Source organism: Argiope bruennichi, chromosome 2 (genome assembly GCF_947563725.1).
Source record: "Argiope bruennichi chromosome 2, qqArgBrue1.1, whole genome shotgun sequence".
Classification (NCBI taxonomy): domain Eukaryota; kingdom Metazoa; phylum Arthropoda; class Arachnida; order Araneae; family Araneidae; genus Argiope; species Argiope bruennichi.
Window position 1 is genome coordinate 51794642 of NC_079152.1, and position 19969 is coordinate 51814610.

The 19969-nt window shown below is 29.7% G+C and overlaps 1 protein-coding gene across 2 annotated transcripts in view; it reads right to left on the reverse strand.

Annotated features, from left to right (window-relative positions):
• The window catches only part of LOC129990245 (cytochrome P450 3A8-like), a 40062-nt gene that overhangs the window by 10447 nt on the left and 9646 nt on the right, over nt 1-19969 (reverse strand). The window contains exons 1-8 of one of the 2 annotated variants that reach the window (XM_056098140.1): nt 17792-17829; nt 16229-16300; nt 13938-13990; nt 13749-13845; nt 8867-8983; nt 6682-6770; nt 5543-5700; nt 425-540 (exon numbers count right to left, since the gene is read on the reverse strand). In XM_056098140.1, coding sequence (XP_055954115.1) covers nt 425-540; nt 5543-5700; nt 6682-6770; nt 8867-8983; nt 13749-13845; nt 13938-13960 — 600 coding nt within the window. In that variant the 5' untranslated portion in view covers nt 13961-13990; nt 16229-16300; nt 17792-17829. Of the gene's footprint in view, nt 1-424; nt 541-5542; nt 5701-6681; nt 6771-8866; nt 8984-13748; nt 13846-13937; nt 13991-16228; nt 16301-17791; nt 17889-19969 lie in introns of those variants that run through there. The other variant, XM_056098139.1, reaches the window with a different exon arrangement.

A 19969-nucleotide genomic window follows, 5' to 3' on the forward strand; every position in this document is an offset into this window, starting at 1 on the left:
AATTCAGCACGCCCCTTGAAAATCTTTCTTTTCTATCCCTTGGTAAAGGAATAGAAAAATGTTCTAGAGGAAGATCTAAGATCAATGGATTCACTGCATAAATTGGAGAAGTATCGCAGAGAACAGTTCAAAATAGAATTAATTTCATTGATTATAGGCCGAATGAGCTTTGTGCAGTCGAGCAGTTTACAATGAAGATCGTGATCAGTGCAATATTTAATAATAAGTCAACTAAAAGTTTGTGCATTTCACACTTACATTTACTAGTTTGATAAAGTGATGTCTTTTACACCAAAAGACAGGATATTGAATGTACTAAAATTTTAATATTCCATGAAAAAGTAATAATATATGTCAGGATTTCATTTGATGAAAACGAAATATGAAAAAAATAATAAATATCTGAATACGCATAATTAGTTACCTGTCCTGTTTTTTTTCGCTCTTCTATAATCCTAAGGGTAATATCCTTAAAAAATTTCGAAGCTTCCGAAGCGAAGACTGGAATTTTGAAAAATTTCAACACTCCAGGACATAAAACTTTTCAACCGGAAAAAAAAATGCAATAAAAGAAAATACAATTATTTAAACAAAGAGTTAACGTAATTCAATTGCAAACTAAAATAAAAACTAAACACGTAAAAATAAAACTAAATTGATAAATATGAACAAAATAAATGAAACTGATGTGTTTAAAATTGAAATCTATATAGAAAGACGCTCATACAAGGTGTCAATTTTTACTACTAATAAAGATGTATGCGTGTGTTTGTGTGTTGGTACATTAAAGGCTAGACTATTTGACCGTCAGATTAGCATTTTTATAAACAAATGTGAATAGCATAAGTGGCTTAAATGCTATATAAAATCTAAATTATATCTGTTTTATTTTCTATTACTCTGTACCAGGAATTTTTTAGACCCTAAACTAGCCACGTCATACAGACCAATAGCTCTCTTACCTACTATAGGAAAAGTTCTAGAAAAATTACTCACACAACGTCTTATTTATTTTCTAGAATCAAATAAACTCATCAACAATAACCAGTTTGGATTCCGTGAAGGAAAATCTATAGATGCTGCTCTTAAAAAGCTTGTAGAAAAAATTTATGATGGAAAAAGGGAAAAAGACAATATTCTGGTACTTTCAGTGGACATCAAAGGGGCATTTGATAATATCCAACACCATTCAATAGTTAAATATCTAGATAAACTCCAATGTCCCCAAAATTTAAGAAACATCTTTGAAAACTTGCTACATGCCAGAAAAATAATCCTCAACACTCAAGAAGGCTGGGCCATAAGAGAACAGAAGCAAGGCTGCCCCCAAGGATCGTGCAGTGGTTCAGCTCTGTGGAACTTGGTGGCGAACGATCTGCTTAGTAAAATCTGGCCTGCCCATACAACTATCCAAGCATTCGCCGATGATTTTGTTCTGGTCATTAAAGCCAAAACAAAAGAAAATCTAAGACAAAATACTCAAGAATCAATAGCACAATTCGTATCCTGGGCTGACATAAACAATCTAGAAGTGTCCACGGAGAAATCCAACTTTATTCTGTTTAGTAAATGGGTAGCAGGACCCAGAATCTATTGGCAGGGAGAAAGAATAAAGCAGACTCACGCCATTAAATACCTAGGTGTCCATATTGATGATAAATTGAATTGGAATACCCACCTCAAGCATTTAGCATTGAAAGCGCAACAACAACAATTCAATTTTCTCAAAATAGCTGGCAAATCCTGGGGAATAACACTTCGACACAGAAAAATTTTGTACAAGACAGTCATTGAAAGGATGCTTGCACACGGAGCAGGAGTTTGGTGCCTCCACCCAACGGTTAGATTAGCAAGAAAGCTCTCTTCCATCCAAAGAGGCTTTCTGCTAGCAATTACGGGAGCATACAAGACCACGCCTACCGCAGCACTTCAGGTTATCCTTGGCTTGCCACCACTTCATCTGAAGCTTCAGATGATGGCAAGAATGACTGAACTGTATAGACTTCGTGGAATCGTACATGATATGCCACACATCAGCTCATACGAATATGAACACAGAGCTACGGGATGGACGTCACATCCTTCCAAACATCTCCAAGCACATCAAATTTCGTTGGAGGATGGTGGATCTCAGAATTTAATACTCGGGATCTATACCGATGGATCAAAGACCTCAGCAGGAGTTGGGGCTGCATTTTGTGTTGTGCAGGATGCAGTGGTTATACACCAGTGGTCAACCAGCCTATTGAAAGAAAATACGGTCTTCCAAGCTGAATTACTAGCACTCAATAGAGCAGTCAAATACGCAACCTCTCTTCCTACATCAGATCCCATCACAATTTACGTCGACAATAAAGCAAGTATACAAGCCTCAAGTTCACCAAAATCTAATAGCCAATTAGCAAGAGATACATTCACCCTTCTTCTTGCAAATCCTCACATTAAAATTTCATGGATCAAGGCACATGTAGGCTATGAAGGGAATGAAGCGGCGGACAAACTAGCCAAAACAGCGGCTAATGCTAATCAAGATCGGAATGTAATGAAGCTTCCAAGATGTCATCTGAAGAACATCCTCCAAACCGATATGATGACAAGATGGCAAAAGGAATGGGAAGAAGGCGAAACAGGCCGCTCCACATTCAACATAATACCGAAAGTTTCTCTCTACACGACCAACTGGAACAGAGCGGATGTCCTTTTCTTCACTGGACACGGCCCATTCACGACATACCTACACAGATTCCACCTGGCCAACTCTCCTTATTGTAGCTGTGGGGAGATAGGATCCCCAATTCACTATGCCACCGAATGCCTACTAACTCTCTCATGGCACATGAGGAAGCCAGAAACAAGTCTCGAGGAAGAATGGTACAGGAGAGTTGCATCGAATACCCTTTCACGCGGCAAGATCCACTCCATAGTAAACCATATTCATAAATACCAAGACCTCTTCAAGACAACACAATAGCTGAGACCAAAATGCCACTTATCAAAATCAGCCGAAATTATAACTTCAAAAGTCCCTCAAAAGTGCAGTTCTGACGAGGGAAATCAAAACCACAGGACTCAGAAGGACGTTACAGATTTCTGACCTTTCAGTGATAATTTATATGCTTATACATATGATATAGATGTTCTCAATGTAATTTATCAGTTTTTTCAGTTAGTAATCTCGTTTCCCTGTAAGTTGAGCCCATAGTGACCATTTGTTTAAGTATCCTTGTCCCCTCTATTCGGTTATTACGTCACCAAAAAATTAAATACAGTCGTGTAGGATTTGACACCGTTGGGATTCTCTCTGGAGAACCCTGGATGGTCTGTCGTCTCTTTCTTTCTACCAACATTTTCTTTCTTTCTTTTTTTTTTTTTTTTTCCTTCCATCTTGTGCTCATCCAACTGGTTAGATAACTTAGTGTTATAGGTACCGGGGGCACAGGATGGCGTTATGTTATGTACCAGGAATTTTGGCAGCCAAACTGTTTCGCGGAATTGAATATTGGTTGAATTTGATTTCAGTAGAATCGTTTAGATATAAATTCATGTCGTGATACAGTCGAATTGTCAGAGATTAAAATCGTGTTACTTTCATTAAATTCCCTTACATTCGCTCTGTTCATTGTCAATACGAATTTTTCTAATGGAAATTAGCCCCACGAAATCATTAGGTGTTAGAAACGTGTCTAGTTCATCTATCTTCAAAATTCTATGGCATTTTAACTTTTACATTTGTCTCTTATAAATTAATCAAATATTAAACAGAGTCCTTTCTCTTTAACTATTAACAATTAAAAAAACATCACAAGATCAAATACTTGATGAAACAATGAAAACAATTTGAGTTTCAAAGTTATAATGTGATCCATTGTTGGAAATCAAGCAAAGAAATTTTTTTTTCAGATAATCGCTAAAAATTTAGAACAAATGAGCCCGATTTATTAATTAGTAATAATTTTTTTTTAATTTTTTAAATTTTTAAATAATTTTTTAAATTTTTTTTTAAATTTTAAATTATTATTTTTTTAAAAATAAATATTAAACAGAATCCTTCCTCTTTAACTATTAACAATTAAAAAAAACATCACACGATCAAATACTTGAGGAAACGATGAAAACAATTTGAATTTCAAAGTTATAATGTGATCCATTTTTGGAAATCAAGCAAAAAAATTTTTTTTTCAGATAATCGCTCAAAATTCAGAAAAAATGAGCCCGATTTATAAATTAGTAATAATATTTTTTTAAATTTTCAAGTGTTGTAAAACTTATTCTTGTGCAATAATATTTTTGGAAATTATCGCAGAAAAACGTCAGAATTCAGTTTTATTTTTACTTAATTAAAATTTTTAAAAAATTGCTCTAAGGTGCACGTCTCCACACTCCAAAGTATAGCTGGGCCAAATTCAATAGCTCTAGGGCTGTAGAGAACCAACATACACACACATGCATTCGTCTTTATTGTTATCGAGAAGACACGATTCGGCTATATTAAGAAAAGAAAAGTTCAAAACGTCATAAATAAACTTCATAAGTTGATTCGTCAAATCAGAAGAAAATTGTGGCGAGAAACTACAATCTATGCAGTTCAAGAAATGGGTATCAACGGTACTGAAAATCTTGTACAAAGAGAAGCAATGATAGATAAACTATAAAATGAATACTGTAATATAGCAGATTGTTTCGAATAACATGTTAAACTAACTAGATTCACGATCTTTTTTTGTATTTAATGAGCGGTTCATATGTAGGTAGGATTGAAAAATATTCATATGTAATACGTATCTAAACTTTTCTCGAGAAAAACAAGATTTCATTCAAAAAAATACATTTGGGTTTTCCATATATTCTGTAATAACAAAACAGTGATTTTTTATTAATACTCATCGTTGCATTATTGTGCGCTTATAAAATCACATTCAGGTCTTGTATCTTAATTATTTCCTTTTTTCTGTGCTTTTCGCCCTTTGATGTAGCAACATGTGGTTACATTTCTAGGTAGAATATACAACCAGATGAACCAACATGTGAAATTCATACATGTTTTTTTAAATATTCTAAATTTAATTTCAGTTTTATTTTCCAATTTTTTTCATTAAAATTTTAAAAAAATCAATCGAACGTGCTTCCTTTAATTATTGTGAGCTAATAAAATCACATTTAGGTCTTGTATCTTAATTATTTCCTTTTTTCTGTGCTTTTCGCCCTTTGATGTAGCAACATGTGGTTACATTTCTAGGTAGAATATACAGCCAGATGAACCAACATGTAAAATTCATACATGTTTTTTTTTAGATATTCTGAATTTAATTTCCGTTTTATTTTCCATTTTTTTTTCATTAAAATTTTAAAAAAGTCAATCGAACGTGCTTCCTTTATAATCAAAAACTTTACTAAATAAACTAGAAAATTCAAAATAAATAGTAATTAAAGAAATACATTAATGCAAAAATTAATCACATGATTCAACTTTTACATAAATTTGTGCAAAGAGAAAAAAAAATATTAAAAAAAAAAGAAAAAGAAACAATGTAGTGCGGCTTACAGAAAAGTAGAAATATTATCTTCTTAAAAAAAGTAGCTTCTTCGCCGAAAACGGTCTTGGCAACCTGGACGAATTGATTGTTCGGATCGTTGAGTGAGTCGATCTTGGTGGAGAAAGCAGAGTTTGCAATAACATCCATGGAGAAAGCACTGTACATTCTAGAAGGAAGAAAAAGATATAAGAACCAGCAGGAGTGGACTTCTCAAAACTTTCTCGCTTATTTTCTAATAAAGTTGTTATCTCAGAGAACGCCTTGCATGGTATTGGCGTATAATAGTTACGAAATAATGACTTTTGTCGTGGATTTAGGATTTTTACTGAATCTATCGTGTGATCTTCGGTGAATTTTTTTGGCGATCAATCTCTGGCATACGGTTAATAATATCTGAAACATATTTTTCCAGAACGATTGAAACCAAAATTTGTTGCAGAGCCACTCTTGTAATCACAAAATTTATCACAGTGATTTAAGCCGAGTGTTCAGTTGCTTTTGAGGGCAAGGCCCCTGAGCACTGGAGAGCAAAGATCTGGCATCTAGTTCATATAAAGATGACACACACATTCGTCTGCACAACCTCTTTTTACAGAGCAGCTCATCTACACGCCCCCCAAACAACCATGCCTGAACCAGGACTCGAACCTGGGACACTCAGATCACGGAGAAGACATGCTACCCCTTCGCCAGGCACCGGCAAGATCACTGATGAAATTATCAAGTAAAGAAACATTGTAAAGTATCCGAAATCACGTAAAATAAAAAGATAATCTAAAACGCAATGTTTGGATTGATTTTAATTCCATTATCAGTTTGGTTTATGGTGAATTTTTCATCGGTTCACAGCCCATTGGTGCAAGTGATTATATCAGATCTGAAAAAGATGCGCTCTAGGGCTTCCAACAAAATTAAATACGCAATAGTAAAATACTAACAAAAAATATGTCAGCAAATATTCTTTACCAGAAGGATTTCTTCGTTATGATGCAAAACATGAACCATTCCCCAATGCTAACAAATAATGTGCAAGTGCATCATCAGTTTAAGAATAGTATTAAAACGAAACAATAATTAGCAAACAAAAACACACATTTTAAAATATCTAAAAAAATCAAGTTTTAGTTATATAATAATAGGGAACAACCTTTTCACATCAACTTCTTTTCCTTCTTTTGCAGAAGTCTTGAAATTGTTTATCAGTGCTTCGGTACAATCCTTGAAAATGGGCAGCATCTGAAAAGAATCAACTTTAAATATGAATAAGATGAAGAGTTAAGATATTTTCTCACATACATTTTCTGTTTACCAAGGATCTAAAAGTGTAAAAAATGAAATATGGTTTTCAAGTTCAATAGAAATCAAAGAAAATAATTATGCATTTTTTCTTTCATAATTGCAAGGTTACTTGAATTTTAAAATAATCTGGCTTAAAGTATAATTTATTAATGTATAATGATGAAAACTCATTTAAATATCGATACACTTTTAAGGCATGCTGTTTTGGTATAAGTTAAATTCTGAAGAAAATAAGGCCGTGCTTTTTCTTCTAATTTTATAAACATACCGCAGTCAGTATTTTCAGTAAAAAGCAAAATGCTATACAGTAAAATCAAATGCCTAAAATAGAATAATTACAAGGTAAATTATTCGCGAGCTAAAAAAATATCGCTAAACTGAAAAGAAAATGAAAAATTTCGCTAAATTAGAAGACTTTTTGCATTAATTAAATATTATAAATTGTAATGGCTCGTTGGATAAGAAATGTGAAGTGTGCAGTGGTGAAAAAAAAAATCACAAGACCAAATAATTATATAGGGGGAATTTCCCTAGCGAAGTATTTCTGTACTGATCGTGAGCACATACCAAAAAATAGGACGCAAGGACAAGCAGGAAACAGTTTTCTTGACTAGTCATCCATTTACTGCACCTCGAGCCACATCTTATTTTTATATAATTTCCGATAATCTATTCCATATCACGGTTACGAATATTTCTTAAAAACAATAAAAAATATTTTCTTCATAAACTACTAATTTCACAAGAAACTCGCTGGTTTCCACATGATGGTTAAAATAAATTTTCTCTGCTTTTTCTCGCGAGCTACTGATCGCTCACACTCCACGTGAACGTCTACTCTTTTTGATGGCCAAGCAAACAAGAAATCTTTTCTGCATAACTTTCAAGACAGCGGGAATGCGCAGCCATCTGGGGTTACGAAGGGTAACTAATTCCGACAAAATAAGTGAAGTTTCTAATGAAAGGTTTACTTTTAAACAGACCAAAAAATGTTATTGTATTTGAGAAAGTTATCGCCATATCTTTTTTCAAATGAATGACTTTTAATATATATATATAAAAGAAGGTGAGTTTCTGTTAGAGAACGGAGAAGCGAAATTGAAACAACTACAAGCTAAGAGAGAAAGCGAATAAATCAAAAGAGCAAGAAGAAGGATAATGGAAGGAGACAAAAAAGTATCACCAAGCCTGGTTTGCTCCTAGAACAGTTTACTCATGGTTAAATTCAATGGACAGGATCTTCCGTTTTCAGTTTCAGCTCAGGCGCAACCATGGTTGGTGTGCAAATTTTGATACCTTCTTGAGCTGGCTACTCTTGCTGGCTTCTTCCGTGCAATATCAACTAATGCATCTCTTGATAATTTTATCATTTCATTATTTTCTGTCTTCTTTCTTTTTCTAAATATTTTTTTATCTATTTCCGTTGTTCGAGCTTTTAACGTGGAAAATTGATTAAACAAGTTTTTAAAAAGATTTGAAAAAGTAATTTGAGAGGTACTGCAATTTTAGAGTTCTAAAAAGCAAACCGCCACTGATTACATGGCAAAATATTTTTTTTTTCTTTAAAAACTTTGGGTAAGTTATTCCTTCGAGGTGATAATCGAAACTATTTTCCCATTAGGCCTATCAACGAAGGAGGAACTATATACATTTCTTTTTTCACCATTCAATTATACTTGCTTTTAGATTTATTGTGATAGATATCCTGTGATAGTTGAATTCAAAGATTCACGGTTCGAGACTCGCTTAAACTGAAGATGTGCCTGTATTGGGATGGACGCATTTTAATGTCTTCTTGAAGTTCTTTTATTTCACTCAGATGTCCCTTTAACCATACAATCGCAGCTCATAATTACGCTCGTTCCAAAATAACATTCGCGTTTGAAACGGAATACCAATCAATCAAGTTCATGTTGAAAATGTTTCGAAGTTCATGAAAACGAATGTGAAAGATTTTCTAAAAAATGTTTTTAGATAAAATAATAATGCTATAAAAAGAATTTTGTTTTATAAAAATATGATTCAAAATTTACTTTCTTTATCTTTCCAGTGGTAAAAGTAGGAGTGACGATACTTCGAATTCGTTTCCAGTCTTCTCCACGTATGGCGGTAAGCATGTTGTCCACTACTTTGTCTCCGAATTCAACTTGCTAAAAGCACAAAATAATGGTAATATAAAATATTAAACTATAACTCTAAACTAAGGAATTCCACAATTTTAAATATTACTACTCATTTTTACTTCCTCATATATGTAGTATAGAGAAAATATAATAATCGTCAACAAATTCGAGATTTTGACGAATCTCCACGTTTCTCTGAGTTCGAACAACACATTTTTTGAAAAATGTCCGTCTGTCTGACAAAGATAACTCAAAAGCGATTTGAGTTAAAAGGTTGATATTTGGTATACTGCCTTTACATCAAATTTGCAGATTTATATCATATTTTGAGTAAAATTTATTCAAAGGAAGTCCATCTGTCCGACTGTTTAAATATAAATTATCATGATAACTGCAATACGAAGAGAGTTAGATAGATAAAATTCGGTACATAGATTTACTGTTATATTACTATAGTATAAACAGCTATCAAATTGCATGCCATCTCTGGTTGATTGTCTATCGGTCTATTCTTTCAGAGACATGTAAACGCGATAATTCAAGAGATCTGGTAGAGAATAAACCTAGCATGGAATCAAAATTTAATTATATGAATCGATTAAGAGAATAAAGCTCTAAAAATATTGAAATAGTGTATTATTATTGGATAACATACAAATAAGCAAAATTTCAATTTTTTTGTGCATCAGGAATTTAGTGAAACTTAAATATAATGAATGCTTAGTGAAACAATTAAATAAAACAGTATAAAAAGAAAAATCAGTAATAATTTTTATGTAGTTCATTTGTATTTCAGAAAGTTCATATAACTGCAAACAGCACTAATATTTTAAGCGAATTATGAATTATTAATGTTATCATTGTGAAAAAATAGCGCATTATAATCATTGTGCAGGTCAAATGTAGGAGCTCTCAAAAATTGCTTTGAATAATTTAACGCCTATAATACAAATAATTAATAGAATACTTAAGATTTCCCGATTTGATTTGTGAAAGCGTAGTACATCTTGAATTATCCAAAGTGTCCGAACAGTTAGTTCGTTTCTCCAGGCGTTGCTACTTGAGCTGATTTACAGATTTATAAATGCCGTTAAGCCTTTTGCTTGACCTACAGAATAATACACTTCCCTGTTATTAACCGAGTATTAAATTTCAAATCAACTGTCATAAATATAATTTGAACTCTTCTAAAAACATGAAAATTAGTTTAATTTCTAATTGAATTCTTTTTTCAAGGAAAATGTGTGGCTTAAAGAAATTTATTCCAACTCATTTTAGCAAAAGGTCATCTGATAAAAGCACCAATTTTGATCAAAATAATGTATTTTAAAAATAATTGTTCATTGTCTTCCTTCTAATCAATTTAACATTTTAGTCATGTAGTTTGCAATTTTTTCAGAGGTATTTTGTTATCTGAATACATTTTTAGTTTGTTATAAAAGTCTCTGATGAATCCCGAAGGAATCTCAAATATGAAATAATAATAAATTAATAAGCATAAAAAACACTAGATTAACACTTGATTGCATTATAAAATGGCAACCAAGTTTATAGTACTTCACTGCATTTCTATTATATTGCATATTACAAAAAATGCATAACAATTTAAAGATTTATGATGTATATGTACATAAAGAAAATGTCTGAAGTTATAGTTTATTATTCACTTTGTTCAAATTAAATGTTTCACTTATAAAACTAAGAAAATGAGATCTCTCTATAACGGTAACTCTCACTTCCAAAGATAATTAGAATTCAGAAGAATGATCCCTGCTGAGGGATTAAATGTTTGGAATACGAAATAGGTATTTCATTAAAACTTAATTTATTACTATAAAAAAGTGTATTCTGACTTTTGTCTAAAAAAATAATTTATTCATTTTTTAAAAATATATATATACTAACTGATACATCCTGTGTTATAAAGGAGTAAATTTCTCACATATCTTATACTTTTAAAGTAAAATATAGTTTGTATAAACTATTAGCAAACAAAAAATTCTTTTATCATCCAAAATAGTTTTTAATTAAAACGAGAATATCAAATGAACCAACCGATTTTTAAAACTCGACATTATCTAATTTCCTCCATATTTGTTATAGAAATACTTGAAATATTGCTCACGAATATGGAAATATTAGAAAAGTTTTAATGAATATTTTTAGGCAACTAAATAAATAATTAATTTTCCATTAATAAAAATATGAAAGCAAGCCATATAAATATAATTATTTCTAATATAAATTGAGAATCGTCTGCTTTTAAACTTTCTTTTTGTGTTCTTCTAGAATTCTGCTAATGTGTTCTGGCAACAGTTTTTATTACGTATTCTTGTTCTTCAAAAATAAAAAAAATATAACCATATATCTATATCTATACTTATAATAAAGCTCAATGTGTGTGTGTGTGTGTTGGCGCTCTACAGGCCAGACCGTTTGACATACAGCTACCAAATTTGGTACATGTATACTTTGGAGGTTGGGAATGTGCACCTGAGGTTTCTTTTTTCGAATTTTTAATTAGAATTTTAATTATTAATTAAAAACTAACTTTCCCGCCAAAAAAATCTTCCATTTTCCCCACCGCCAACTTTTCCGCCAAAAAAATCTTCCATTATCCCCAGCGCCAAACGAGAAAGGCTTCAGTTTTTTTTTTCTCCCAACAGTAATGAGGCTAGGGTTAAAATTTTTCGGCGGATTATTTCAATCGGTTCTGTTTATTTTCTTAATGTTTGATGCATTTAAAATTAAACATTGTTAATGAATCAATCTTTCAGATTCATTCTGAAGTACTTTTGAATTAAAATAAAACAGAATAAAGGAAATTAAAAATTTCTAATCCGCATAGCGTTACCCCAACTGGCGTAGAAAAAATCACGTATTTGCGTTACGTAACCGGCGAAGAAAATTCACGCATGCGCATTCTGTTCTGATTGTTGCCATGACAACATGTATATGCTTATAGTTTTAAGTACAACGTTTTTTAAGTAGTTTTTTTAAAACCTGTTTTCAACCGTTTATTTTAAACGATTCGTTTTATTTTCTTAGTGTTTGATGCATTTAAATTTAAACATTGTTGATGAATCGATCTGCTCATAATGAATCTAAGAAAATTTTGTTGACCAACTCTTGAGATATTACATAAATTAAAAAAGATATTCTTTAGTGCCCATAAAGTTTAAACGCTGAGTGACTCTATTTTCAGTAATCAGATTATAAAAAAAATGCTTTGTTTCAGTAAAAAATATTATTATATTAATTGAAGATAAATTCTTTCCACTTTAATTTAAAGCATAAATTCTACCGTTTTCAACCGTTTATTTTAAACGATTCGTTTTATTTTCTTAGTGTTTGATGCATTTAAATTTAAACATTGTTAATGAATCGATCTGCTCATAATGAATCTCAGAAAATATTGTTGACCACACTCTTGAGATATTACATAAATTTAAAAAAATATTCTTTAGTGCCCATAAAGTTTAAACGCTGAGTATTATAAACTCTCACTCTATTTTCAGTAATCAGATTATAAAAAAAATGCTTTGTTTCAGTAAAAAATATTATTATATTAATTGCAGATTAATCATTTCCACTTTAATTTAAAGCATAAATTCTACGGGAGCTAACAGAAAATTAGAGAGATACATATTACGTTATGACGGAAGGCCTTTATAATATTATGAGTAAATTATATGACTATCAAAATTTGAAGTTTTAAAATATTTTGATGAAGAAGCTATTAAAGTAGAAATTGCATAAAATATTTAATTATTAAAATTTTAACGAACATTAAGATTGGCGAACCGGCTGGTCGCCAAAGGCGGCTAGTTGTATATAAAATAAGATCTGAAAAATATATTAAAATGAGAGAAGCAAATTCTATTTAAATGGAATTAAGGTCACTGAAAAGGTAATTTTTTTAAATATTTATGAAACAGTAAATTTATTTTTATTTAATTGTTTTAATTGCTTTTGAAATTAATTTTGCAGAGTTAATTGTACCACAGTGAAATTCGAATCATTTAAAAAATAAGATGGGAGGCTCTTTAAGATGGTATAAAAATAAATCACTATTTAAAATAAATTTATTGTTTTATACAATAAATATTCCCGAAATCATTGATACAAATTATTTTAATTTTCACCATTAAAACATGTATATCTTAAGAATTAATTAAATATTAAAGTGGGAAAGGCACAAATGAATTCTTGAATGCATACATATCGATGTTCATTTTTCTTGTTTGGGAATGCATGATTAATTTCGTCGTTATTTCACATGCTTTATCACTTTTTTTTTGTATTTTTTTTTCTCTTTATAAAAAGTCCGAGGTCAAAGAGATAAAAGTAATGAAAGTTTAATTGAAGTAAATGAGTGACTATCCTGGCCCTCAGGGCAACTGACCATTTCGTCCTGCATTTTTATAGTTTTATCTTACCTGAAGGGAGGAATGCAGAACCAATTTTTCAAACTGAAATGCTTACACTACCACTTACTGAAGTTGTTTTACCCTTTTATCTAGTTTAAAGATCCTAATAAAAATTATAAATTTGTAATAATGCTTGGCGATAACATCAGCCATATATCTCTGTTACAGGTCATCTAAATTATGAAACTTCATAGAATTTAATAACATCCATAAAAAAATAACACTTTATTATTATTTCTGCAAAAATTTGTATCCAATTTAAGTTCTCTGAATCTTAACAATTTCTAATACAACAGTGCTCATTTCAGACAATTGAAAAATGACAAAAAATAATATATATTTAATAAATTGAATTTTCATACCCTTCTGTTAATGAAATAGGCAAAATCCTTGACTAGAATATCCCTCAGAAGGACTGGGTCTCCAACGGACAGCAATGGATTGTTGCCTTCATAATGACTGAATAAGAATGCATTTATTTAGAAAAAGGCAACATGATATCACATGCGAGTTCAATGTTGCAAACAGAAGTATTTAAAATAATTACATACCCATATACACGGCCCAGTTTCATGTATCTCTCATATTCGACATCTTGAAAAGGCTACAATAAAAAAAATAACTTTTAGATATTAAGACAAAAAAAAAAGCATAATTTTGCATTGCAAATGTAGTAGCTTATTTTTTTTAACGCAAACATTTAAACTCATTCTGTAAAGGATTCAGTAATTATTTAAAAATCTCCCTATGGAAATCTCCCAAATATGGTAAAATATTTATTGTTTAATCAACAATAGTTGTTTGCATTAAAATAAATGCAAATTAAAGTGAATTATTAATATTATATAATAATAATAATAAAATTTTATAAATATTATATTTATTATAATTATATATATATATATATATATATATATATATATATATATATATATATATATATATATATATATATATATATATATATAATTATAACTGTAATTGATATTATATAATAATAATAAGATAATTAATAGTATAAATTATTAATTATATTATAATTAAAAAGTATTAATTAAAAAATAAATGGAAGTTCTTATCTTTAGCCAAAAATATTATTTAAAAATTTAATGTTAATTAGAGGAATGATAACAAGTACGCAAAAATGCATTTAATACTGTCGCTAGCGACTGAGTTTAAAATCATATATTAAAACAATGAAAAGTAGTATCATCAAACATAAAAATATTTTAGAAATTCATTAAAATCAGTAAGATTGAAAAAATTTACTAAGAATAGAAAAATTTTAAAGAAATAAAATTACTACAATTGAAAAGATAATTTATTGAATTTTAAAGTATTAGGAAAAATGGTTTTTATGTAATCAATTGCTTCAAAGTTATTCAGGAGAGTAATCTAACATTTCAATTAATTTTTAACTTTTAAGAAAATTTTGTGAAATTCTTTCTAAATGAGTATTGATTACCCAAAAAATAACTACGCAACAAATTAAGAAGTTCAAGTTCTAACATTCTGCCTTATATAGTGTGAAGAGCTATGGGACGCGTGAGGATAGAACCTGGGACCTTTGGGTCAGCAGTCCAGTAACGATCCGATTATGCCAAAACAGCTGTTCGAGTAGAAGCGCTGTTACTGGCTTATATGCAATTCACCACAAGTGTTTTAAACTGTTTTTTTCACCACGAATATAGCATGATCCAAAATATCATCCTCTAGTCAGCGTGGTGTGGAATTTGGTTAATGGACAACCAGCTCAGATGTCTCCCACGTCATCAGATCACGAATAAGAATTTTGAGGCCAAAGCCTTTGTGTAGCTTCAATATAGAACATCAACCTAACAAATCAAATGCTAATGATGCTAATAAAATAGCTTAATGGAAGGCGGGGGAACAGGCATACGCTATGAAAGTTATACTTGAAAGAATCATTAACAAATGGGAAAGGTTTTTGACATGGTTATTTCAAAGATATACATAAGCAATAACTCATTCAAAAGAAATATTCGTTATGGAATCTGGTAAAGCGGCAAAGACAGATTAAAGCATTAAAAAGTTTTTAACTGTTTTCGATAATTTTTTTGTGATTAAATACATATATCTATTTAAAATAAAAGAAATCAACAAAATAATACTATGCTAGGTTGCGGATAATTATAGTATATATTTTTATTGGCATATTCTAAGTATTCTAGAATTCATTTGCAAAATTCTGTCTATTAAAGCGCGCAGTTGCTAAATATTTGTCGTTAAAAATTGATCGGGAAACACCTGGGCAGATTCGGAATATATCTACAGAAAATATATTGAATTACTGAAGAAATAGAAAGAAATAGTAAAGAAAAACAGAAATAAGCATTTTTGGTAAATATTGTTTGTACGGGGTATCCTCTACTTATGAGGAGGTGGCTAAAAATTATTTCGTATAAAAAATTAAAGGTATTAGTAAAATGTAAAAAACTGGTTAAGAAAACGGCGGACAATATTAAGCAGTTTTGCGAATTATTCACTTAAATAATTGACAGTTTTTATGTATTAAAATATTATGTATAAAATATCTTTAAAAAAACTCTTTAAAACAAAGAATATTATTTTTGAAAAATATTTAATTTTTAAAACTTTTAAAATATTCTAGATGAGTTAGTTTTTATTTTTTCTACTATTTTTTTCCATACTATCTTATATAAACTGATTTGGAACAAAACTGGGTATGATTCCAATTCCAATTTATATATTTTGAAATATATTTATGGGTACAAACTCTATTCTTATAAAAATTTTGTGTTTTTCTTAACTAAAATTATCTTTTGAATATCTAAAAAAACTCGAAACATAAAATACATACCCAGTTTTCTTTTAATGTTTAACTGAAATATCCCTCATCAATTTTATGAAATTTCTTCAATAATGAAGACACCTGGAACATTTGAAATAAATTTAAGTATAATTATAAAATCGTTTTGAGAGAAAAAAATATTTATTCCTCTAAGCCCTTCAGATATTCATTTTATTAAACAATGCATTTTATAATGCTATTTTAGACGAATATAAGAGTATATTTTGGTGGTAAAACAATTAAAAGAACTTTTTTGTTGTTGCTTATTTCAAAATTTATGATTTTCTTAACCCTCCAGCAGCTTATCCCGCGATTTCCGCGGGTTGGCGTTTAGTACATTTTCTGTTGCCTCCCGCGTTTTTCGCAGTTTAGAGTGTTTATTTTTACAATTACAAATTTTTATTATTTCACATTATTATTGTGTAACATATAGTATCAGTTCATTTTGTCTGAAAAACATTTGAACTTATTTGCAAACATTGCATCTAAATAGTGATTTTAAAGAATTACGCAGTCAGAAGGTTAATGAGTCCTGCTTTTTAAAAAGATACTTAAAGAGGAAACGTGGGTGGATGCTGCTATTTGATGTCATATGTCTTTCTCTCTTTCCACGCTTATTCAAAAATCGCCCGATGCATTTCCTATTTCAATAATGACTGGCGGTGAAATGAGCTTCCAAAAAGCATGTATGTCTATTTTGAACAACCCGTTGATTTCCAGGGCAAATTCTGAACTAAAATAGTTAGTACTTTTAATACTAATTCATGACATTTTCATTCTGTATTTTGTGTCAAAAACGTTCTTTATATATTTTCTCTTTCAAATGATCACGCAAAAAAAAAAAAAAAAATCTCTTTATTTTTACCTTTGTGATACGTCATCAATTCCAAAAATAAACTTAGGTGACGTATATCACGTGAGCAAGACTTTCCATTGCGAAAGCCGATCGCTACCATAAACATAGAATCTTTCTATCACCTTTGAGATCATATTCAACAGTTCGAAAAATAGAAATAACGGACTTCTTTCAACAATGATTGTATTCAGATCACTTCAAATGTAAAATTCACAAAAGCGAACTGTAGGATTTCATTTTAATTTTTTTGTTAATTGGAAACTAGGTATCTTATCTAGTTAATATCACATTCTGAAACAACACGAAGGATATTTTGGCACTGATGTCGAGATTTTGAACTGTGGTCACTTTATGAGGGTAATATTTGAGCTGAAAAACATCCTCCCCCTACCCCGAAAAAAACATTCGTCCTGTAATCAAAGGAGGGTCTTTTTACTTCGACATTAGATTTAACACGTTCTAAACATATATTCTGATTAAAATCAAGATTTTAATTTTTTGCTTTCCATTAGTATAGCTGAGGTTGGAGCTAGAAAATAATTTTAGCTAATATATAAGAGAAAAGGAAAATTTCTAATTACATTTATTGCGGATATGTAAAATCAAGCATAATTTAGAATTTCTGCAATTAATTCCATTATCTTCCAGATATAAATCTTTCTGTAAATTTTGAAGAAAAACTGGCAATAAAATCTTTTCTAGCATTTGATACTTACTTTTCGCATGTTGTCCAGTAATGATCCCAGAAACGGTAAAGGTTTCACATGTGGGACATTCTTCTTTGCCCAATAGTCATGATTTCGGACTGAATACCTACGTTTAAAAAAAAAGCTAATTTATGAGCAAATTCTGAATTTTATGCAATGCAGTATAATCCAAAATGATCATACAGATATTTCATGATTGTTACTTTGTGATTGTATTGTTTTATTACTGCTAGGTAACAAATTTGAATCGTTTATAAAGATGCGTTTCATACAAATTGACTTCTATTTCTTAAATCGGTTTTATAATTTTAATTCATATTTAAAATTAATTGTTATGAGTTGTTTCATTTTCATTGACAGAAGTAGATTTCATGATTAAATTTCTTTATTATTATAACTAGGCGCCTTTGGCAACCCACTGATTCGACAGTGATATTTTTTATATTTATTGCTATTTAAATCGTTTAGATATAACTTCATGTAAATAATTCTGCCAAACTGTGACAGATTTAGTCGTGTTATTTTAATTGTCTTACTTGTATTCTCTTTATTGTGGAATTTATCTAATGGAGACCAGTCATTTAACATCATAGTACTATTAAAAATAGAAATGTCCGGTTCATCCGTCTTCTGAATTTAACTTTTTTATAAATCTTATAAACTAAAAAGATTTTTAAACAAAAGCGTTATTCTTTAGCTATCAACTATGGAAGAAAATCACGAGATTAAATATTGATAAAACATTGAAAAAAATTTTGAATTTCAAGGCAACAAGGTAATCTACTGTTAAACAAAAAAAAAAAAAAAGCCAAAATTTGGGGAAAAATTTCCACGACTATTAAATTCGTGTCATTGAAATTTTTATTTTTATTTTGAAACAATTTGAAATTTATATTTTTGCTATAATATTTTCTGAAGTTATCGCGGAAAAAACATAATTCTAATCAAAATTTTAAAAAAGAAATGCGCTGAGGTACATCTTCAAACCCTCTAAATACAAATGTGCCAAATTTCGAAGCTATAGGTCAAGTGGAATGGTGTATAGACCGCCAACACACACACGATATATTCATCTTTATTATTTATAGAAATTACTTTCATTTTACTTATAAAGTAATTAAACTTTAACAGTCTTTTCATTTCCATTGATTGAAGGCGATTCCTTAATTTAAGTTTTTTTATTAATACTTATTTTCTAAATGAAAAAAATAAGAAAGGTACTTATTATGTTGCTTTTCCGATTCAACCACTCTCTCCATTCTCACTTACAAAAAAGAATATGTAAGCAAAAGAGGCAGATATTTAATGGATTCAAAATAGGGCAAGTCAATTTGAAAAATAAGTAAGAAAATTAAAGAGTCAATACAAAGTTGCAGAATTTCTGCTGCCTTTTTCCTTTAATTGACAAGGATGGGAAAAATGGAAATTAAAAAGTTCCAGAATCTAAGACCATTTATAATAAATAAGAAAAAGCTGTTTCTATTTTTAAAAAAATAGAAATTTTGAAAAATGTCATTATTATTAGTGTTTGATGTAATAATTTTTTTTATTTTCTGTTTTTTTAATAAATTCTTTTATAATTCATTTAATATATTTATTGAATTACATTTTTTAAATTAACTCAAAATTGCGCCATTTGTACTGAATTACAGTTTAATAAATTAAATGGTTCACTGATAGATAAATTCTGAAAATATCAATAAATTTTTAAACTAGAATATCAGAAAGTGAGTGAGAATCAATCATAAAATTCCTTTACGTACATCAAATAATCAGCTGAATTAAAGTATGTAAAAAAAATAAACATTTGAATATTCAAAAATACATTTTCTAAATATATATATATATTTATTTAATTACATGCAAAGGAGCAGTAGAAAGGTTTAGGCTATAAAAATGTTCACTTAACACAAAAAATGCTATAAAATTTGTTTTTTTTTTATTATAAAAATTTGTATTATAATTTCCATACTCTGCATTCAAAAGCAAAATATATTTTGCTAGTATATTTTGTCCGTTTTAGATATTAAACGAAAGTGCACAACAGATTAATAAGAAATATCAGAAGTCGTTAAAGATAATACCGGAGACTATTTCAGCCGTCGAGAAATTCATTATTATCTACTATTAAATGAAATAGAATAAACGGAATTTATAAGAATCGTACTGATAAGATAAAAATCTTAC